The sequence below is a fragment of the Saccopteryx bilineata genome, chromosome 5 (assembly GCF_036850765.1).
Source record: "Saccopteryx bilineata isolate mSacBil1 chromosome 5, mSacBil1_pri_phased_curated, whole genome shotgun sequence".
Taxonomy (NCBI): Eukaryota; Metazoa; Chordata; class Mammalia; order Chiroptera; family Emballonuridae; genus Saccopteryx; species Saccopteryx bilineata.
This window is the reverse complement of record NC_089494.1, coordinates 256,692,734-256,716,328: the sequence shown is the minus strand read 5'-3', so window position 1 is coordinate 256,716,328 and position 23,595 is coordinate 256,692,734. Positions and strand designations below refer to the sequence as shown.

Genomic DNA, 23,595 nt, shown 5'->3' with positions numbered 1-23,595 from the left:
GGTCTCTACCCAGACTGACTACACCAGCAGGCCATGCACCGCAGGGAAGGGTCCGCAGCCCAAGTGACTTAAAGCACTCCAAGGCAATCTTCAAGTCCTGTTAGTCCCTGTCTCATTGACTGTACAGCCCACAGAGTGAATACAGGGTTCTGCAAGCTCAGTTTCGGGATGTGGGAGGAGAGATCACACAGCTTCCCTTCTTTCAAGACAGCTAGGAAAAAAGGAAAAACAGATTGCCGGCTGTGGCTGGTTTGACATCAATGAGCACACTTTCTGTGGTTGTTGAGATTCGACATCTATCAGCCTTTCTGCTGGTCATGGTACTCTGATGTGAGGAGAACAAAACATGTTTCCAAGCAAACGGGTCCACCCCTAGGTTCCAGAGATGCTCTGCTCACAGCTGTCATGGACTCACGGCCAAGAACATGTTTCTAAAAGTTTCCACTTTGAACCATAAATCCTGTGTAAAAAGTTTGAGCCTGCCTGATCTTTGGTGGCACAGTGGATAAAGCGTTGACCTGGAAATGCTGAGGTTGCCGGTTTGAAACCCTGGGCTTGCCTGGTCAAGGCACATATAGGAGTCGATGCTTCCAGCTCCTCCCCACCTTCTCTCTCTGTCTCTCTCTCTCTCCTCTCTCTCTCCCTCTCTGTCCCTCTCTCTCCCTTTCTCTCTCCTCTCTAAAATAAATAAAAAAAATTAAAAAAAAAGTTTGAGCTTGTCAACCCCTGGACCCAGGCATATTGGGTGCCCATTAAGTATCCATTGCCTAATGTCACAGAGGTAGGGTTCGTTGGGCAGGTTTGAAATAAGATTGTTGGGGCTCAAAACCCTCTTGGTGAACTAACTTTGGCCAATCTGAGCCTCTGAGTCTTCATATGGAACATGGGAATCAGAAAGCGTGTACATGATGACAGTGTTGTAGGGTATCGTGCACAAGCCGTTGACACTCAGTACGTTCGCAACCTTTGTGGAAAGCGGAGAAAGAATTACGTGATTAATTGTAGCCTCTGTCCTCTTCTCCCTTGAACACCGTGGTTTACTACTCAGCAGATGGACAACAGATGCTTGCTGATGGTTGGCTTTTAGCTGCTGAGTTTGACTTAGACCCAGGACCTATACGTTTCTCTATCCCTGGTGGGTACTTGGTCTGCAGTCATTGGGTCTGAACTGTGGCAGCCGGAGTTGTTCAATCTGCACGCCTGACTTGAGCGCTAACTGCATACCAGGCATGGTGCCAGTGCCAGGGGCTCAGTGGTGGACAAACACGGGCAGTGGCCTTATTCTCGTAAAGCTGACTTTCTAGTGGGAGGTGTGAAGACAGAGGACCTTATTTTTAGGGTTTTACAAGGGAAGTTGTTGGCTCTTTGTTTTATAAGTATACTCACGGGTGCTAACAGCAAACCTGAGACGCGGGAGATCACAGGATAAGATGCTCAAAGAGCTACCAAGGCACGGAGAGTTAGGATTGGAGCCTGGGTTCTCTGTTCTGGGAGAGGAGACGTGGTTGGTCAGGGATCACGTATGCAGACTGAAGTGGAAAGAGCCTAATTTATATATTTAGATATACATATATATGAAACATGTATCTATTACCAAATAGTATATGTTTATAAGTACTTTAAATTTTTTTTAATTTATTTATTTTGGACCTAAAGAAAGGGGGGGGGGAGAGAGACATTGCTTTGTTTTTCCATGCATTTATGCATTCATTGGTTGATTCTTCAATCATTAGTTTTTTGTTGTGACACCTTAGTTTTTCATTGATTGCTCTCTCATATGTGCCTTGACCATGGGCCTTCAGCAGACTGAGTAACTCCTTGCTTGAGCCAGCAACCTTGGGTCCAAGATGGTGAGCTTTTGCTCAAACCAGATCAGCTCGCGCTCAAGCTGGCGACCTTGGAGTCTCGAACCTGGGTCCTCCGCATCCCAGTCCGACGCTCTATCCACTGCGCCACCGCCTGGTCTCATTGGTTGATTCTTGAATGTGTTGTGATCAGGGATCGAACCCACAACCTTGGTGGATCTGGACAACATTGTGACCAACTAAGCTACCTGGCCAGGGCTATTGTAACTACTTTTCAAACTGTCAAAGTTTAGAAAAAGGATGGTCAAGATAAAACACCAAAATGTTAATGGTATTTAGATTTGGATTTGTTTGTTTGTATTTTTCTGAAGTTGGAAATGGAGAGGCAGTCAGACAGACTCCCCCATGCGCCCGACCGAGATCCTCCCAGCATGCCCACCAGGGGGCGATGCTCTGCTCATCTGGGGCGTTGCTCTGTTGCAACCAGAGCCATTCTAGCACCTGCGGCATCCATAGAGCCATCCTCAGCACCCGGGCAAACTTTGCTCCAATGGAGCCTTGGCTGCGAGAAGGGAAGAGAGAGACAGAGAGGAAGGAGAGGGGGAGGGGTGGAGAAGCAGATGGGTGCTTCTCCTGTGTGCCCTGGCTGGGAATCGAACCCGGGACTCCTGCACGCCAGGCCAATGCTCTACCACTGAGCCAACTGGCCAGGGCTGAATTTGGGTTTTTATATAAGGACAGCAGTCTTCTTTATTCCCTATTTCCAATTTTTAAAATGTGATGATATTATCTGAACGATTTGAAAATGACTAATGAAGTTAAGCGAGGAAATGTCATTCCAGAGCCAGCACTTCTGCTCCCTGGCTGCGTGGCCGGAAAATGACTTCTCTGGTGTTCAGATGTCCCAGCACCCACACTGCAATTTTTCTTCCTGTTCTGCTTAAGTGTCTTTCCCCAGTTTTCGAAATCCTTGCTTGCCTGTCAGCAGCCTGATCTAGTGTCACCATCTTTGCTAAGACTTCCTGTAACTTACTGGGACATATTTGATACCCTCCCTGTACACAGCTGTCCCCATACTGGTGAAATTTTTCAGCCCGCTCTACAGAAGAGAAACTTGTCGTTCAGAGGAGTTTGGTTCCTTGCACGAGCAGCAGAGCCCACTCTGGTCTACCTGACCTAACTGCCCTACACTGGTTTCGTCCAGGCCAGTCTGCTCCTGTGTCCCCAGCAAGCTGCATGGCGCCTGCCAAGCGCTGGTCCTTAATATGTATCGAATGAGTGAATATCAGAATGTCATTTTTAGAGCCTCAGTGTATTTTAACTATGTGCAAATAGCTCCATATAACAATATTACTTCAAGTCAAGTGTCCAACCTGTCCTAGGTGTGAATATTATCCCAATTAGTCCCCACTTGAACCTGTTGAGGAAGCATTCTACTGTATCCATTTGATTGAAGAGAAGAAAACTGAAAAAGTGTAACTTTCCCCAAATCATGGCCCGGTCAGGGTGAGTGCAGGGAGGTGACGACGTCTCTGTGCATGTGCAATCTCTCTCCCCAAGGGCTTACGAGGACTCGGCATTTGTAGCTGAACACTTTACTTGCAGAAAATAGCAGACAATGAGAGGGTTCACCACCCATGTGACTTTGCCAGGCAAAGGGTGACACGGTTCTCTGAAAATGTATTTTCCCAAGTCTTTGTTACTCTGAACAGAAAGAGAGACTAAAAGCTGAAGTGCTCCCAAGTCACTGCTGGTTCATACCCAGAAATTAAGACAAAACAAATCTGAAAGTGTAAGTCTGTTGGTGCGAGTAGGAACTGGTGCGACCTCTTTGATTGGCCACACCATACAAAATGTAAATGGTCATGCCCTTTGACTCAGAAAGTCTACTTTGAGGAGTGTATGAATGTGGACATGTAGAAAACCAAGTGGACACAGAATATTTATTCCAGTATTTAATGTTCTAACAAAGGGTTGGAAACCGAGCTGTCATCGATATGGGTCTCGTTAAATAATCCATGGCACATACAAGGGAGGTTCTGTGGGCCAGGATTTAGGTGGAACCATAAATTCTAAACACATCACGAATTGAGATAGACCAGGTGCACAACAGAGAGAGCCATGTGCCATAAATGTAGTGAAACAATGAAGCCTTATCTCTGTGTTCATGCATAGAAGGCTGCCTGTTCATTAACATGGGAAGAGAGTGTCCAGGCAGGAGAAAGAAGAATGTTTCACAGGTTCATTTTGTTCTATTTGACTTTTACTCCATGTGTATTTATTATATTTATTATCAAAAGCAAATACTTTTTAAAGGGGTTGTTTTTCTGTCTGGTCTTAAATGGTTCATGAGTGCACCCCACACGCCAGACCCTTTTCTAGGCACAACCCACGGAAGGCGAATGGCATCCTGTCCATGTGCTCACAGAGCAGGCAGGAAGAGCGGACATTTACTGAGTGCTTTCTGTGTGCCAGGCACTACACTAAACATGCTGTAAACATGAACTCCGTCCTCATAATCACCCATGATGTGGGTACTGCCATTGGCCCCACTTACATCTGAAGCACAGGGAGGTCAGGTAACATACCCGGCCTCACCCAGCACTGAGAGATGGAACTCAGTTTGAATCTAGAGCTTTACCAGCATGGCACTTGCCAGAAGGGGTAAGGCTCAGGCAGAGCCTTTACAGGGGCTGAGCAGGAACTTGTCAGTGCACAGAGCAGAGGTAGAGCTTTGCTCTGCAGGAGAAAGGATTGCTTGTGCACAGGTACAGGGGTGGGCGGCCAGCCTTCCTCTTTTCCAGGGAGAAGTACTGCTAAAGTGTAAAGTCCAAGGCTGATTAAGGGTACCAATTGACAGGTGCAAGAACACACAGTGTGGAATGGTTTCCTCTTTCTTTGTTTTTAGATTTTATTCATTGATTTTTAGAGAGGGGAAGGGAGGGGAGGAGTGGGGAGGGGTAGAGAAGGGAGGGGAAGGGAATGGAGGGGAAGAAGAGAAAGGGAAGAAACCAGAAGCATCAACTCATAGTTGCTCCCTGTGTGTTCATATGTACACATAGTCAAGGGTTTGGAACCAACCACTGCCGCAGTGGATAGCGTGGACCAGGAACGCTGAATTCATGGGTTGGAAACCACAGGCTTGCTTGGTCAGGGCACATATGAGAGTTGATGCTTCCTGTTCCACCGCCTACCCCCCCCCCCCCCCCCCCGCCGGTAAAATGAGTAAAGTAAAAGAAGACACAGTATGTTATTCAGCCATCTGAAGGATAAGATCAGGGTAGCTGCTACCCCTCTTTCGTTAAACTCTTCTTAAGTGCTTTCAATCTTGACTGTTGCAGCCAGCGGGAGAGCTCTGAGGACGACGTGGGGGTGGGAAAAGAAGCTGAGAAAAGGCAAAAGGCAAGTGAAAGATAACAAGAGGGAGGCACCTTTTCAGAAAGGGGCAGCGCTCTCCACCCTTCCAGCCCAGCCTCCAGTCTAGCCTCTCCTCGGACTTCGTGGGGCCCTACCCTGCATGGACGCCATGCCCAACCACAGCCATGGATTCAGCCCCGTGCCCGGGGTCGAACGCTGCGGCAAACTCAGCCTCTCCACGAAAAACAAGGTCTGTCTTGGCATCACCATTCTTGGTGTCGTGCTGGTGGTCACCGCAGTGGTGGTCCGAGTCCTGTGGCCCCAGGCGCCCAAGCACAAGGAGTGGAAGGGCATGGGGTCTACACCCCATTTTTCCGAGATCGTCCTGGGACGGTGCTACACCTACACTCAAGTCTTGCGCCCGGAACTGAGGTGAGTGGGTGGTGAGGACTCGCTGCTCTGCACGACCCGGTGGGTACAGCGCGCGGTGGGCTCGGCGGGCAGGGCGCGGCGGGGAGCTGTCCGGATTGCCGTAACAAAGCAGGTCCTGTTTCGGGACAGCTGAGAGCCGCCGGGCAGCACGGCGGTCCGAGTACTCGACTCGCAGTTTCGCGCGACGGGCATCGGTGCCCCGGAGCGAGCGGAGGAGAGCGCGCGGACCGCTGTCCGCGGGGACCACTTGGCCGGGACTGCAGTCCTTGGGCAAGGCGCCTCCCGACTTGCAGCCGCCCTGGGCGCTCACGGCCCCGCTGCGGGAACCAGACCCTCAGCGGTCGAGAGCAGAGGTGAGGTGGGGTGGGGTTTGGTGGAGATTTCTACTTTGCACTGGGTTTCCGTTCACCGTTTCTGACTGAAAGTGCCCCACGGTTACAGAGGACACCAGCTGAAGTGATTTGCGGAGCTTGAGGTGGAGGGATGGCATCAGAGCCAGACCTCTGCACGGAGTTTCACTCTCTAACAGAAAACAGCACCCGACTCCTCCTGCGCGTCGTGAAATGAATGTGGCCAGAAAACTCATTAACCAGACAAAACAAAGCAATAACTGTAACAATTGAGCTGTAACTAACACGGTAGCGGGAATCAGCTTGATGAATCTGTCCAAACCCTGGGAACACCATCCACAGGAGGCTGTGGGATCTTAACAGATGGTTCCTCCTGCACCCTCCCTGCTGGCTACTCATCTCCGACCCCCACCCCACCCCCACTACCCCAAGGGACCCGCTGTCTTGACTGCCATTCCCAGGGCTTGACTGCAGCTGAGAACACATCTTTGCAGTTGTACAGAAGTAGATCGCGCAGGGAAGGAGAAAGCTGCTTCTTAGGCTGCCGAAGGTCGCAGGAAGAGCCGCGATTTTATGCTGTGAGTTTGAGATTGCACAATTTCGCGCCTAAACACCTGCAGTCCGGGGACTGGGCGCGGTGAGCCGCACCTGCACCCCATTTCCCGCTTCCCGCCTCTATGCTCCCCGCCTCCCCTGGGCTAAAGGTTCGTTTCTGTCAGGTTTGGCTCTCAATTAGCCACGTGGAACTTTAGGTGACCTGGCGCCAGCGGAGTTCCCCTAACAGTTTCTGCAGGAATCTTGACTGATAGCATTCCTCTGCTTGACCACCCGCATCAGGCCTGTTAGCCTTCCCCCACTCACACTTACCTGGACATCCCCTGCTTGGTCATTAGTCACTACCTCCTCATTGTTTAACCCCAGAGGCAACAGAAGTTTTCCCCCTGCAGCGAGAAATGCAGCCACTCTCAGTCTTGTAGAGGAGGAGGCTTTTCATTCTCTTGCTGCTGATGCCAGTGGGGTCTCAGCCCATCTGTTCACAGATCTGTAAACAAACTTCTTACGAAACTCCTCAGGCCTTCCGTGTCCCTCTTTCGGCAAGCAGGTTCTAATGCAGACATTCGCAAATTGTTCAAGCCCAAAGATTGCCAGGGTCCCTTCAGTTTTGTTTATAAAACTTAAGAAAGAAACTAGAACTCGAGCTGTTTCTTCAGGTTGTGACAGTACCAGTTAAATCAAGTGATATCCAATCCAAATTGCTCATGATAAAAGCGATCTTTCTTATTTTCACCTTCATTTAACACTTAAATAGTGGTTGTTTTTCAGTCCTATCTGGTTAGCACATCCATATGGCAAGCAGATGCACCATAGTAACCACATGGCTTTTAAATAATATTTTCCAGAAGGCTTGCTCACTACTAAACACAACTTCATGTGTGTGCATGGACATACATACAAAATATTAACAGAGGATCTCTTCCGTTAGTGCTTTTTGAACATGTGGGTATCTCACAATGCATGCAGACACTCTAACGTGGGTTAGTAATTAATCTGAGACCAGGCACTTAAAAATATCACATCATTTATCTTTTTTTTTAATTTACTTTTTTTTTTTTTTTCTGAAGCTGGAAACGGGGAGGAAGTCAGACAGACTCCCACATGCGCCCGACCGGGATCCACCCGGCACGCCCACCAGGGGGCGATGCTCTGCCCATCCTGGGCATCGCTCTGTCGCAACCAGAGCCACTCTAGCGCCTGAGGCAGAGGCCAAGGAGCCATCCTCAGCGCCCGGGCCATCTTTTGCTCCAATGGAGCCTCGGCTGGGCTGCAGGAGGGGAAGAGAGAGACAGAGAGGAAGGAGAGGGGGATGGGTGGAGAAGCAGATGGGCGCCTCTCCTGTGTACCCTGGCCGGGAATCGAACCCGGGACTTCCGCACGCCAGGCCGATGCTCTACCACTGAGCCAACCAGCCAGGGCCACATCATTTATCTTTAACAACTATACCAGGCAGAGTTTGAGATTGCACAATCTCGCCCCAAACCCTGCAGTCCCGGGACTGGGTGCCGTGACCTACCCTGCACCCCACTTCCCGCTGCCCACCTCGCCGCTAGCCCATTTTCCTGTGAGCAGGCTGAAGTAGGAAGTTTGAGTGCATTGTTCAAAATTGGCTCTGTAGCCTGAACTCAGTCACTGCTATGGTAGGGTGACTATAAAATGTATTGTCCTTGTGGAGACATTTTGAGAAGAAAGAGGACACTATTCATAATTTTTTTGTATTTTTCTTAAGTTGGAAACGGGGAGGCAGTCAGACTCTCACATGCGCCCAACCGGGATTCACCTGGCATACCCATCTGGGGTGTTGCTCTGTTGCAACCAGAGCCATTCTAGCACCTGAGGCAGAGGCCATGGAGCCATCCCCAGCGCCCGGGCCAACTTCGCTCCAATGGAGCCTTGGTTGCAGGAAGGGAAGAGAGAGACAGAGAGGAAGGAGAGGGGGAGGGGTGGAGAAGCAGATGGGCGCTTCTCCTGTGTGCCCTGGCTGGGAATTGAACCCGGGACTCCTGCATGCCAGGCCGATGCTCCACCACTGAGCTAACTGGCCAGGGCGCTATTCATAATTTTGCTGACAAAAATCTACTGCATGTGGCCTGGAATATAAGCTCTTTGAGTCTAGGGACTTTGTCTTGAGTGATATATCTGGGTGACCTAAAGTAATGCCTGGAATGTATGAGCAGAAATATTGGGTTGAATCAAGTGAATGGTATATATACAAGCTAGTATATCATGAGTAATAGAAACAAGGAAAGCCATAATTACTGTATCTCCGCAATAAACATTTCAATGCCATCACTTCTAACACCCAGGAGTTTTAGTTTGGGGCACTTGGATTATTGTTGTTGCTGGATTATTGTTGTTGCTTTCTTGTCAGTAACTTCTTGGTGTTTCTGCATAGGTGGTAGGACTTTATCTGCTACACTTGTTTCTTTTCCTTGGTTTCCTTTCTCAGTATCTCTTCCTCCCACAGAACTCAAGTTCTGCCAGCCTCTTAGCATTGAAACTTGTCTCTAGTTATCAAGCGGAGCCCTTTGTGTGTTAAACCAAGAATATTAAATGCAGAAAACTCCCGAACAGAACATACCAGGCTCTCCTGTCCGAAGGTTCACACACAGGAGCAACCCTCTGGCCAAGATGGCTCTGAGCATATGTCAGGGGACATTGATACCGTGGGGAGTGTCAGATATCCAGGCAATAGTCAGGACCCGGGGAATTGGAAGAGTGAGGCAGAGCCTGCAGGAAGAAACGGGGAGCCAGCACCCAGCATAAGATCAGCTTCCAGGGAGGCCCCCAGATGATAGAGCTTTGTTTCCGTGAGTCTTCTCGCCAAGGATCATGGAAGCCTGGAGAAAACCAGGCATCTGTGTTCTAGGGACAGATGCTCCCTGTCCAGGGACACGAGCAAGCCCTTCTATGACAGCTCTCCTCATCCGCGCTCCCAAAGATGCTGGGGCCCTGGAGGGCAGGGACTGTTCTGTTCGTATCTGTGTCCTTTGTTGTCTGGCACATTGCTCGTCACATCTGAGTCTCTTCATAGGTGCTCGTGCATTGAACTGAAGTCCACACCACGCTGGTTGAAACAAACGTATAGTGAGACACTTAAAATACAGAGAAGTCTTCATCCATCTCACTTGGTCTGTTAGTGACCATTTCTGTGGACTGTCTTTCTGATTCTTTCATTTTCATTTCACAGTTTCTTCTTGTTTCTTTTTCATCTTTAAAGTTTCTCACAAGACTTCTTGGGGTCAGTTCTTCATTTTTAATTTCCCGTGTCTCTCATTTTAAGGGCCTTAACATTTTGTTAACTTCTACTCAGTAAAATGCATTCGTGCAAGATTTACCAAAAAGTGAACATTCAGTAAACATTCAGGGAAGACTTACTGGGTGCCTGGTGCGGGGTCCAGCTGCAGGGGCTTCCGGGAGGGACGATCACAGGCCCTGCTCTCCAGGGTGCTGCAGGGGTGGTGGGAGGACTGGCCTGCTCTCCAGGGCGCTGCAGGGGTGGTGGGGAGGACTGGCCTGCTGTCCAGGGCGCTGCAGGGGTGGTGGGAGGACTGGCCTGCTGTCCAGGGCGCTGCAGGGGTGGTGGGGGTCTGGCCTGCTCTCCAGGGCGCTGCAGGGGTGGTGGGGAGGACTGGCCTGCTCTCCAGGGCGCTGCAGGGGTGGTGGGGAGGACTGGCCTGCTGTCCAGGGCGCTGCAGGGGTGGTGGGGACTGGCCTGCTGTCCCGGGCGCTGCAGGGGTGGTGGGGAGGACTGGCCTGCTGTCCAGGGCGCTGCAGGGGTGGTGGTGGGGACTGGCCTGCTGTCCCGGGCGCTGCAGGGGTGGTGGGGGGGACTGGCCTGCTGTCCAGGGCGCTGCAGGGGTGGTGGGGAGGACTGGCCTGCTGTCCAGGGTGCTGCAGGGGTGGTGGGAGGACTGGCCTGCTCTCCAGGGTGCTGCAGGGGTGGTGGGGGTCTGGCCTGCTCTCCAGGGCGCTGCAGGGGTGGTGGGGAGGACTGGCCTGCTCTCCAGGGCGCTGCAGGGGTGGTGGGGAGGACTGGCCTGCTGTCCAGGGCGCTGCAGGGGTGGTGGGGAGGACTGGCCTGCTGTCCCGGGCGCTGCAGGGGTGGTGGTGGGGACTGGCCTGCTGTCCCGGGCGCTGCAGGGGTGCAGAGGACTGGCCTGCTGTCCAGGGCGCTGCAGGGGTGCGGAGGACTGGCCTGCTGTCCAGGGCGCTGCAGGGGTGGTGGGGAGGACTGGCCTGCTGTCCAGGGCGCTGCAGGGGTGGTGGAGGGGACTGGCCTGCTGTCCCGGGCGCTGCAGGGGTGCGGAGGACTGGCCTGCTGTCCAGGGCGCTGCAGGGGTGGTGGTGAGGACTGGCCTGCTGTCCCGGGCGCTGCAGGGGTGCAGAGGACTGGCCTGCTGTCCAGGGCGCTGCAGGGGTGCGGAGGACTGGCCTGCTGTCCCGGGCGCTGCAGGGGTGGTGGGGAGGACTGGCCTGCTGTCCCGGGCGCTGCAGGGGTGGTGGGGAGGACTGGCCTGCTGTCCAGGGTGCTGCAGGGGTGGTGGGGACTGGCCTGCTGTCCCGGGCGCTGCAGGGGTGCGGAGGACTGGCCGGGGGACTGAAGACCTGCGGGTCAGTGTGATTTCTAAGAGCAGACAGGCCCGGATAGAGACAAGGCGGGCCCCCGGGGTGGGGAGGTGGGGTGCCCCTGTGCTGCTGGCTCTGTGCAGGATCCTGTAGGCCTGTGTCAGAGACAGTCAGGTGGCGATCAAACAAGGAGATGCGTGAGCAGCTGTGAGCCCAGTGCCAGCCGAGTGCATCGTCAGCAGGCGGCCCAGAGTCAGGAAGGACTTCACGAAAGAGGTAGCATCTGCGTTCTTCCTTCTAAGACAGAACTCAGCTAAGGTGTGCGCTGAGTGGTGAAGGTTACCCTGTGGAATGAAATCTGGGGGACAGATAAGATGCTAGTCCTGGGGGGATGTGTGTGGGAAGGGAAAACTGGGCCACTCCATGGACCAAAACTCCTAAAAGGTGGTGGGACCTCGGAAAGATGGAAAGGCTGGGCCTCATGGGGTCCCGTTCAGAGCCTGGACTTTCTCAGCACACGGGAGACAGAGAGAGCGAGAGCGTACTTGCACAGGACAAAATTCCAGCGTTTTCTCTTGGGAGGTGATTGGATGGCCACCTGCCCGACGTCTGCTCCCAGGTCGACCCTGAACGTCACAGAGCGTCACAGGCCTCGGGTTCACCTCGGAATCCTCAATGCTCAGTTGTGCGAGCTTCAGGCTTCCCTCAGCGCCCCCTCACATGCTGGGGGTCAGAGACAGAGGCCAGAGAGCCTCAGATGCCCCTGAATGAATGTGAAAGTAACACAGGGCAAGTGAAACAGGGCTCCGCTTGTGGGGCTTGGTGCTGCGGTGGCTATGGGAGGGAAGTCGGCCCCAGAGCTGAGTTATTTGTGGAAGGAACAGTGGAGGAAGTGCATATGCAAATTAACTGAGTTCAGGGCCTATTAGGCTTATGGTGCTACCAGGACATCTGGCCTAATGTAAACTGGAGATAGAATCTTCTGGAAGAAGGGGTTAGCTGGAAAGCCCTGGACCAAGCACATCAAATGGGTAAGTGAGAGGTGGCAGAGATGACCGGAAAGAAGGAAGGAGAGATGCTATTTCTGTGCTGTTGGTCTCATATTTTACAGCAGGTGGTATTCCTAGAAAGCTCCGTGGTGTTTCCTGCTGAAGTCCAACCCCCACGCCTTGCTCCAGTATCATTATTAATAGCTGAAGGGAGTGGTGAGGTGCTCCCCAGAGAAAACTTTTGTTCTTTATCATAGGGGACACTGGTGGCAACTTGGGTTCCCCTTTTACTCTTTGGAGGGAAAACCCTTATTTCAAGGGGTTTAGAACCATAGCCCCAAATAGCAAAGGGTCAAGAATAACAGCCACATTTTCACAGCTCATCACAATTTGATTTCACTTGTTGAAGTAGAAGTTACAAAAAAGTTATGAACATGACTTCATAACATACAAAATCAAAACATGTCAAAGATTTATGAATCAATAAATGCTAAACTCAGTTCAAAGAACATTTGGAGGCACTGAAGTATCTATAAGCATTTAATAGGGAATATTATAATTATCTGTATAGGTTAGATAGAAAAATGGTTACTGTTCTACAAGACAGTAAAATACTATGACCTTTGGGGATATCCTTTTATTGGACAGTATTTGCATCTCTAACAAATGAGACTTCCAAGTTACCGTCTGACCCAGTCAAGTTTTATAGTCAAAAGAGAACACAGAGATACATTCTGCTAGATAAGGAATTCTTGGATAAACCAGTCAAATAATGTCCCAATATGACGTTGAAAGGACATGGTGCCCATCTTCTTGCCTTATTTCCAAGTTTCAAATATTTTGGTAACATGCTTGTTCAGTAAGTATTTATTGAGCTCCTATTTTGTCCCACAGACTCTTCTAGATTCTATAGATCTAGCAGTGAACGAAAGAGACTGAATTCTTGCTCACATGGAACTCATATTCTAGGTAGGGGAGGGGCAGACAATAAAGGAAACGGGAAGACACGCAGTCGGGCAGATGGCGGGAAGTGCTGGCAGCGCTAGAGTTTTAAATAGGGAAATAGAATAAGGAGGGCTTCCCTAAAAGGCAACGTTGTAGCAAAGACCTGAAGACAGAAGGAGAACAAGACCTAGAAATGCTGGGGGAAGAGCATTCTGGACAAAAGCAAGAGGCTGTGCAAAGGGGATGCTGAACAGCGGGATCGCCAGTAGGGTGAAAACTTTCTGTTATAGAAATTTGCAAACATACATAAAACTTGAGAAAATAAAGTAACCCCCATTTGTCTCAATAATAATCAATGTTGTGCTATCCTTTTTTTTTTTTTTTTTTTTTTTTACAGAGAGAGTCAGAGGGAGGGATAGATAGGGACAGACAGGACGAGAGAGAGATGAGGAGCATCAATCATTAGTTTTTCGTTGTGACACCTTTGATGTGGGCCTTCAGCAGGCCGAGTAACCCCTTGCTCTAGCCAGAGATCTTGGGTCCAAGCTGGTGAGCTTTGCTCAAACCAGATGAGCTCAAGCTCAAGCTGGTGACCTTGGGGTCTCGAACCTGGGTCTTCTGCATCCCAGTCCGATGCTCTATCCACTGAGCCACCGCCTGGTCAGGCTGTGTTATCCTTATTTTACCTCTCTTCCCTTTTTCTCCCCTAAAGTGCTTTGAAACACATTTCAGACTTCATTTCATTGTGTCTCTAGATGTTTCAGTTGGTATTTCTAACAACAACAAAAACAACACTTAGAAACATAGCTAGAATACCGTGATCATACTTCACAGAATTAAGATGGATAAATTTTTAAGTCTTATCCAACGTTCACCTTACGTTTAATTTTCCTTGATTTTCTTAAAAACGAGTCAAGCAAAGGTGCATGGAAGTGCTGTAGAAGTTCTTGTTTTAATTCGGAGGGGGGCTGCTGTCATGTGGACAGTGATGGATGGTGATGACAAGTGGATGGATTCTGGATACATTTTCAAAGTAGACCCTTAAGGGCTTGTATACAGAATGGGAGACAAAAAGAAGAAACAATCATGACTCGGTGATTTGGGGGCTGATATGCCAGAAAAATGGACTGTCATTTATAAAAAATCTTTAGACCTGGGGGAAGTAAGTTGGGAAATGAATGTGTGGTTTGGTTTTCTTTCTATTGGTTTTGCAATGTTGATTGCCATTCCAAGTGGAGATGTTGGATAAGAAGTTAGGCCCTATGACTCTAGAGTACTAAGGAGAGGTCTGCCTGGCTGGAGACAGAGTGTGGAAGTCAGTAGTGTAGTAATTCAAGCCAAGCTGTTTCAGAAGGAGGAAAAGCAATCAGCTTGTTCAAGCGATTTCAAGCAGTTAAGTAAGATGAAGACTGGAAATTGACCAATGGATGGATGACTTTGACAAGATCATTTCTGGCAGAGTGGTAGTGATGAAAGTCTGTCCAGAATGCATTCAAGAAACAAAAATAAGAGGAGGGGAATTAGACTAAATACATAGACACCTGCAAAGGGTTTTTCTGGAAAGGTGATTAAAAATGGGATAGTGGTGGGATGAATGGAAAGGGGTTCAAGATGGAAGCCATTGGGCTCATTTGACAGGCTGAGAAGTCATCTAAGCAAAAAATATGTCTAAATATTTCTACAATTACCTGTACGTGTCATTCACAGTTTATTAATATCAAATTCAGTAACCCACTTATGGTCATTTTTATAAGACATTCAGCTTAGCAAAAATGATTTTTCTTTTTTCCAGTTATCCAATTTGCTTATGTACATGTTAATTAAAATAAATAAATAAAAAAACAAGCATAACAAATAGGTAAATAAAAGCCACGTTAGTAGAGATGAAAGTTCTTGGGTGTATAGAGAATAGTAGTAGCCTTTTGATTATGTAAAAGACAGAGAGAATGGAGTGTCAGTTTATACAGTGACTCAGTTAAATATGGGTTAGTTAAGAGTATTTTTGCGATAAATAAAATTTATCAGGCATTTTTATTATTGCCTTAGAAATATCAGGAAGTTACCAAGATAAGGTTTCCTTTAAACAAAGGATGGTGGAAAGAATAGATACAGGAACTGAAGGATAGATGAAATCAAGAATTAATTTATGTTCATTGCAGCATTATTCACAGCGGCCAAGACGTAGAAACAACCAGTGTCCCTCGATAAAGGATTTGATAAGGAAAATGTGGTGCATATATACAATGGACTACTACTCAGCCATAAGAAATGATGACATATCGCCATTTATGACAACATGAATGAAACCTGAGAACATTATACTGAGTGAAATAAGTAAATCAGAAAAAGCTAAGAACTATGATTTCACACATATGTGGGATGTATAAGTGGGACTCATGGACATAGATAAAAGTGGTTACCGGGGAGAAGGGGTTGGAGGAAGGAGGTAGAAGGGATTGGAGTAAAGAAGAGCAAATATATGGTGAGAGCAAATAATTTGACTTTGGGTTGTGTGCAGACAACACAATCAACAGTTCAGATTATTTAAAAACGTTTGCCCAAAACCTATGTACTCTTATTGTTCAATGTCAGCCCTTTAAATTTCATTTTTTAAATAAAATATTTTTAAAAAGTTAAAAAAATTGATTTTGCGTATTTGTATGTTTGTGTGTTTCAAAGACTAAGGGTTTGGAAGGAGAAAGGTGATAAAATCCATGGCATTATGTAGTTGATCTGAGTGGGGAGTTGGGGATTATCTTTTTCAACAAAATATCACTGGAAAATGTTCACTCTGGAACAAGGAGATGATGAGAACCTTGTTTTTGAAGTCAATGAAGAAAGTGACCTCTGAGTTCATCAATTAGAAGAACACATGGAGCAAGAGAATAACATTCTGTTTCCTTTCAAAGACATTTTTTTTCTCGTTGTAAAAGTAAAACAGGCCCTGGCTGGTTGGCTCAGCGGTAGTGCGTTGGCCTGGCATGCGGGGGACCCGGGTTCGATTCCCGGCCAGGGCACATAGGAGAAGCGCCCATTTGCTTCTCCACCCCCCCTCCTTCCTCTCTGTCTCTCCCCCCCCCCCTGCAGCCAAGGCTCCATTGGAGCAAAGATGGCCCGGGTTCTGGGGATGGCTCCTTGGCCTCTGCCCCAGGCGCTAGAGTGGCTCTGGTCACGGCAGAGTGACGCCCCAGAGGGGCAGAGCATCGCCCCCTGGTGGGCAGAGCATCCCCCTGGTGGGCGTGCCGGGTGGATCCCGGTGGGGCGCATGCGGGAGTCTGTCTGTCTCTCCCCGTTTCCAGCTTCAGAAAAATACAAAAAAAAAAAAAAAAGTAAAACATTGTAGAACACTGGAAAAACCACAAAAAATATAGAAAAGAATACAAAATCACATAACCCCAAGGTGAAATTCTAAATAGTGGGGAATGTCACGATATTAAAAAAAGTAAAGAGATTCACAAAAAAAGGAGTGTATGTACCCATTTACAGCGACGGCCTCATCCTGAGTAGAGGACTGGATATGTGGTGCGGATAGACAATGGACTACTACTCAGCCATGAGAAATGGTGACATACTGCCATTTATAAACATAATTCCAATTTCTTCTATAATCTAACCCTTGAAAAACAATTGCTAAGCTCAGTTTTTCCCTTCCTACTAGAACGCAGCAAACATGATACATTCACATGGTAAGAAGTTATCTTCCTATTTGGTGTTTGGATGTTTTAAAGGAGTTAGTAAAGCTTGGTTTTAAGGGACATTTGAAATGAACCCAAGGCATAGTGGACTTGGCCAAGACATAGAGATGTAGAATTCCAAAAGGAATGTTTGAGACGTAGAGCAAAATCCAACCGATCAAGTGATCTCATTTGGGGGACTTGGTTTCATATTTTAATACTCTGAGTATAATATTTTAAAGGTACCTTTTAACCCCAGGGTATAAACATACCAATTTATGGCTGGGAACAGACTTTTGTTTTCTCCAGGTCTAGTCTTCCTCGCTCTTTCCACTTAAGGGACCTTTTCTCCCTCTTCCATATTCCTTCTTCCCCAGTCAATATCCTCTCTCATTTTTTCTACTTTAAAATTAAAAACTGTTCAATTATGAAAGTATCAAATATGCTAAAATACCTATGGATAATATTACAAATATCTACCTAGCCCTTATGCAGTGTTAACAGACAATTTTTTTCCCATATTCATTACAGATCCTTTTTCTAGTTTTAAAGAAATAAAATGTTATGAAAAAAATATCTCTTCCCTCAATTTCCTTTTTCCCTGTATCTTTCCAGAAATGAACTTTGAATATATATGTTTATATTCACTCTCAACTCACACACATATCTTCTCCTCTGTGTCTCACTCCCCCCCCCCCCCCATTACCAATGTACCTGGATAATTGGTGTAGTCTCCTTCTAGGTTACATAGTAGTCTATTTTATGGACTTTTTTTTTAACCATGTCTAGACTGATAGTGATGGACATTTAGGTTGTTTTAAACCATTGGCGGTACATTACATAACATGCTTCATTGAAATCCTGTGCGTTTAAGACAGAATCCTGGAAGTGGAATCGCTAATTTAAAGACTATAATAGTCGTTTTAATTTAGAAAACATAGCCAATTTCCCCTTATGAGACAATTCTCTTTTGTGGCAAAGAGAGTTTCTATTTCCCCATAACTTTGCTACACAGGCTATTTTGAAATTTTGGGGAATTTTCTGACTTTTTAATTTTTACCAATACAATAAAAGGAGAAGTTACTGAAGTTTTATTTTAATTTATCTTTATTTTGTGTTTTTTTTCCTTATAAAATAAATTATACTTTTTCCAGTTAGATACCTAATACTTTGCAAGCATGGTGTATTTATTGAACAGAAGAATGGAAATATAAAATAGATAAACTTGTATTTTATTAATATAAATGTACTTTAGAAGCTTATGGTTGTAACAATCATATATTATAATAATGGGAAATAGATTTTAATGAATATAAGAAATTAAGTAAAGAGTTACAAGTGACTGTCACAGAATGATTCCAACTTTGACATTAAATTTCTTTTGCTAATTTGTTTGCTTTACAGTTTTAGGATAATCTCTATTCCAATAGATAATTAGTAAGGAATGGGCTTGCTTAATATTGTAGGAGAAGATGTGTTCCGGCTTAAAATGGGGATGAGAGGAGGGAGCGTGAGAGCATACATTCCAGGATATTGCATTCTTAGTGATACACTCGTTAAGGTATGTTTTTCCCAGGATCTTTCCTAAATAAATTCTCAAAATACATTATTAAGTGTAAAGGAAAAATCGACAATCTAAGATTCAATAATAAAAAGATAGGCCTTGCATTTGCAAATGAAAACAGCTCCTGACACGACTTCCTTGGTGATAATTTAGACGGTCAGTTCTCAGTCTTCATACACCTTGACCAGGCAAGAGCATCGGACACCATCAATCACGTCTTCCTGCCTAATGTACTTTCTTCACCTGGTGCCCAGCGTAACTCAATCTTCTCTGTTCTTGTCCTGTGTCCCTGGAAGTACCTTTCCAGTCTTTCCTGGTTTCTTCTCCCAACCTCTTATGTTGAATGTCTCAAGGCTCAGTTCTTGGTGTCTTTTTTTTCTTTGTCTTTTTGATGCTTTGGGTAGTTTCATGGCTTTGTATCTCCTGAACGTCATGCTCATATACCCATCTGTTTGTTCTGCAGTGTCACTTGCCTGTGTAACAGACATTTAAAACTCAGTGTGTCCCAAATTGAACTCCTGATCGATGCCACCTCCACCTAATGCCCTCTTCCTTCCAGTTAACAATTCTATCCTTCCATTGTCTCTGGTCCTCACCCCCCTTGGATTATCATTGACTCCTTAGTTCTCTAACATCCAACATCCAGTCCGTTAGGAAATTCACAATGAATCTAGATCTAGCAGTTCTGACCATCGTCACTGCTACCACACTGGTCCAGATGACCATCAGCACCTGCCCAGATGACTGCTCTGCCAGCCCCTGTCCTTTCCCTCTTTCAGACCACACTCAACAAAGCAACCAGAGAAGTCCTTTGTCATGTCAGTGACTTCCTATACCTCCTGAGACAGAATTCTCCATGGCTCCACAGTTGACAGTTCACCACGAGTAGAGGACAGGTTCCTTACAGTGGCTTATGAGGTCCTGCTCAGGCTGCCATCCTTATCCTTCTGAGTCCATTTGCTCCCACTCTCCGCCTTGCTCACTCTGTTGCAGCCACACTGGCCTCTTGAACTTTCCTTGAACATATTAGACATCATGACTTATGCTGTGGCTGTTCCTTCTGGCCAGAATGCTGTTCCCTTGTCTGTCTGTATGACTGAGAACTATTCTTTCTCCAGTTCTTTTCTCAAATGTCATCTACTGTCCACCCTGTTTAATGCAAAACACTGCCACCCCCCCACACACACACACACTGGTCCCTCCTGACACAGTTATCCTATTCTATTTTTAGTTATTTCCATGGAACTTAAATATCTCTAGGGTACTTTATAACGTATTTATTGTTTGTTTGAGCCTTACTCTGATTGAATGTAAACTCCCACAAGGACAGGGATCTTTGTCTGCTTGTTTACTGGTGTATCCCACATGTTAATAAATGTGCCTAGCGCATGCTAGAGTCTCAGTGAATATTTTCCAGTTTAATGAATTGATGAGCTCTAAGCTTTCCTTTGGCCTGAGTGTTCTCATTTGAAGACTGCCGAGAAAATCAGGGAGTCAAACTAATTACTCACCTCTATCACAAGGTGGCAGTCTTGGCCCTCACTGCTGACTCCAGTAACCAAATTTGAGAAATAACTGAATGAACCTGCTTGTTTTCTTTGGGCCAAGACAACCTGTCCTGCAGGACTTGTCAGCAGGAAAATTCACTGAGTGAGTGTAATCACCCTCGAGATCTACGTGCTTTAGAAACAGGACTGAAGGTCTCTGAGCTCTGTCTGGCGAGCAGCCCAGTAATGGTGATGTCGCGTTAGTGACGGAACTGAGATACAATTACTCGTGGGAAGGGTGTAGGTTTGGAGAGAGATGACAGCATGATGTTATGACCCTGACGTAGGCTGATGGCATACAGGATGGGTCTAGCCGCCAAGGATATCTGGTCCTTCACCATTGCCATAGCTGTCACAGCCTAAGGCTTTCTGTCCCATCCCTTCTTACCCCATTCAATGTACCTGTCATCTGGAAAACCTGTGCCCTGTCCTGGTCTTCAACTTGTCATGTGACGTAGGGAAACGGCTACCCCTCCGGGGTCTGAGGTCCTCGTTTCTCTGAGGAACAGCCTGCTGCAAAGGCTGGAGCGTGTCCTGACCCTGATGACTGGACTGTCCCAGTGGAAACCCACGTCGTTGCCCTGAGGGAGTGCTGGGCTTCCGCGCATGTGTTAACACACAGTACACAAAGGAAGTTCCACCTGCTGTCTTCCCAGCACCCTGTACAATCCCCGTTACTTCCTCCTGGGCTGCCGGCCTTCTAGCCACCAGGAGATGTTTGAACGGGACCTGCTGTTAGAATTTCCATTTCTGACATGTTTCTTCCACTGTGGGGCCAGTTCAGAATTTTCCACAGAGATTTTTCAAACACAAATTCAAATGAGGTCAGTTTCATGCTTAAAAGCATCGAATGGCCTCCCATTGTAACTAGAGTAAAATTTGCAATCTTTTCTTTGGTCCAAAAGTTTCAAGTGATCTCCCTCTCGATTCTTCCCTGACTTGACTTCTCACCACACTGCCCCACCCTGGTTTCTTTACACCACAGTGATGCCGTTTGTCTCTTATTCCACCAAATCAGCCAGTTCTTCTCTGTCTCAGGGCCTTTGCATGTGCAGTACCCTTGGACTGGAATGCACTTTTCCTCATCATTTGGTTTCAGCTTACACGATCTCTCAGGGAGAGCGCTCCTGACTAGCCTCCCCACCGTGGTCAGTGCTTTGGTATGTGCTGTCACACAGCCCCGTCGATTTTCTGTGGACTCAGTCATCTGTGCTGATTTTTTAACTTATCAGCTTCTCTGTGTTCTATCTGTCTGTCTAACCAGAGGGTGAACTCCATGCGGGCAGGAATGGTAATGCTCACCCATAAATGTGTTGTACAGATTAGGCGAGATTGTATACATGGACTACATGGTAGTCAGTAAATGCTTCCTACATGAGAGTGTTTGGGGGAGGGGGTGATTATGCTCCAAGATTAGATTTGCAATCCCATTATTCATGATTTATTTTATTTTTCATGTTTCATCTCACAGACATAAAGACTGCCAGAAGATAAGGAAGGCGTTCATGAATGCATTCCTTTCCAAGGATCCCTGTGGCTCCACGGAACAAGACTACCAGCCGCTGATGGAGCTGACCAATCAAAGCGTTCCCTGCCACAAGGTAACCGGGTCAGGTTCTTGGTTTGTCCACGGAGGCTGGAAGTCAGAGAGAAGCGGTCACAGGACCAAATGTAGACCAGGATGAAGGAAGAGGAGTAGGTGTGGTTGGAGGGGTGAGTCTGTGGGGCGAACAGGAGACCGAGATGTGACTGGGATTTAGGATGGGGGAGGGGAGTAAGAGAGAGAAACGGGAGCACACAAGCAGAGAAGGACTCTTGGTTAAAAATCAGGCAAAACAAGCCCTGGCTGGCTGGCTCAGTGGTAGAGTGTCAGCAAGGCATGTGGAAGTTCAGGTTCGATTCCCGGCCAGGGCACTCAGGAGAGGCACCCATCTGCTTCTCCACCCTTCCCCCTCTCCTTCCTCTCTGTCTCTCTCTTCTCTTCCCGCAGCCAAGGATCCATTAAAGCAGTGTTGATCTGGGTGCTGAAGACATCTTTATGACCTCCGCCTCAGGTGCTAGAATGGCTCCAGTTGCAAGGGAGCAATGCCCCAGATGGGCAGGGCATCATCCCTTGGTGGGTTTGCTGGGTGAATCCCAGTAGGCATGCAGGAGTCTGTCTGTCTGCCTGCCACCCACTTTCACTTCAGAAAAATACCAAAAAAAACCACCCCAAAAAACAAGTCAGACAAAAGAAACTTAACAGGAAACCAATCCAACCCAAGCAAATACAGCCCAACCTCAATAATTACAATGCCCTTTCCTGACCTCCGGTGATACAACAGCAACCACAACCACAACGACTCCTGCTTGCATTTGCCGTCCTGTGGAAGAAGCAGGGCAGTGACTCTGTGCCCATCACACTGGAGAGAAGAGGGCACCCTGGGGAGCTTACGGGACCAGCACCTCCTCAGGTTGGACCGTCTTGAAAGTGACTGGTTAAATGGCACAGGATTTGGAGCCAAACAGGCCTGGGTTCTAATACACTGATTATACTGGGAGAGTCTGTCCTGGAGTGAATCTTTTCTGAAGTCAGCAAGACAGGGGCAGTGTACCATGCCCCAAGTCACTGTCTTCCCATCAGGAGAGGGCTGGGGTTAATAAACACCCGCGCGACACTGCGAGGGAGGGGCTGAGCCCCCACACGGGACCTGGCACTTTACTCGCAGTGTCTCATTGAATCTCCGCATCCCGGGAGTTTCCTACAGTTCTTCCTGCTACCATTTTACAGCCGGGGACAGTGGGGCTCTGCGATGCTGTGGCTGTCCCAGGTCAGGCAGCTCAAAGCAGTGACACCGGACTTCATGAGGTCACGTGACTCGGGGGCCTGGGCTTCCAACCACAGCACCATGGCCTCCTATTCAAAATGAGAAGGTCCATGGAGCTGAAGGGTGTACTGAAATTTGGCTTTTTGTGCCTTTGCAAAACACCCTGAAAAAACTCACTGTATTTGCTCTTTTCTTCTTTTTTCAGTGAGAAACGGGGAGGCAGAGACAGACTCCTGCATGTGCCCAATTGGGATCCACCAAGCAAGCCCACCAGGGGGTGATGCTCTGTCCATCTGGGGCCTTTGCAACATTTTGCAACCAGAGTAATTTTTTAGCACCTGAGGTGGAGGCCATGGAGCCATCCTTTGTGCCTGGAGCCAAGTTGCTTGAGCCAATCAGGCCATGGCTGTGGGAGGAAACAGAGAGAGAGAGAGAGAAAGGAGAGGAGTGGAGAAGCAGATGGGCGCTTCTCTTGTGTGCCCTGATCAAGAATTGAGCCTGGGACTTTCACACACCAGGCGGATGCTATGTCACTGAACCAACGGACTAGAGCCTCTTTTCTCTTTCCTTTCTTTTCTTTTCTTTTCTTTTCTTTTCTTTTCTTTTCTTTTCTTTTCTTTTCTTTTCTTTTCTTTTCTTTTCTTTTCTTTCTTTCTTTCTTTCTTTCTTTCTTTCTTTTTCTTTACTTTCTTTCCTTCCTTCTTCCCTCCCTCCCTCCCTCCCTTCCTCCCTTCCTTCCTTCTTTCCTTTCTTTTCTTTCTTTTCTTCCTTCTTTCCTCCCTCCCTCACTCCATCCATCCCTCCCTCACACCCTCCTTCCCTCCCTCCCTCCCTCCCTCCCTCCCTCTTTCTTTCTTTCTTTATTTTTTTTTGTGGGGATATGGGAATTTTGGAAAAGGAAGCAGGGGCTATGGAGCTCCTTTTAAAACAGAGCACTTCTCCAAAAACAGATGTAGCATGTAGACAAAATTATCTTGCAAATAACTTTAGACATTTTTTGA

The 23,595-nt window shown here is 47.5% G+C and overlaps 2 protein-coding genes across 4 annotated transcripts in view; both read left to right on the top strand.

Annotated features, from left to right (window-relative positions):
- Nucleotides 1-23,595, top strand: part of LOC136337601 (ADP-ribosyl cyclase/cyclic ADP-ribose hydrolase 1-like) — a 135,328-nt gene that overhangs the window by 5,953 nt on the left and 105,780 nt on the right. The window lies entirely within an intron of this gene.
- The window catches only part of LOC136337602 (ADP-ribosyl cyclase/cyclic ADP-ribose hydrolase 1-like), a 30,791-nt gene continuing 12,223 nt past the window's right edge, over nt 5,028-23,595 (top strand). Inside the window, exons 1-2 of one of the 3 annotated variants that reach the window (XM_066279037.1) lie at nt 5,028-5,594; nt 21,259-21,388. In XM_066279037.1, the coding sequence (XP_066135134.1) occupies nt 5,323-5,594; nt 21,259-21,388 (402 nt within the window). In that variant the 5' untranslated portion in view covers nt 5,028-5,322. The remainder of the gene's footprint in view (nt 5,595-21,258; nt 21,389-23,595) is intronic. The other 2 variants (XM_066279038.1, XM_066279035.1) reach the window with 2 other exon arrangements.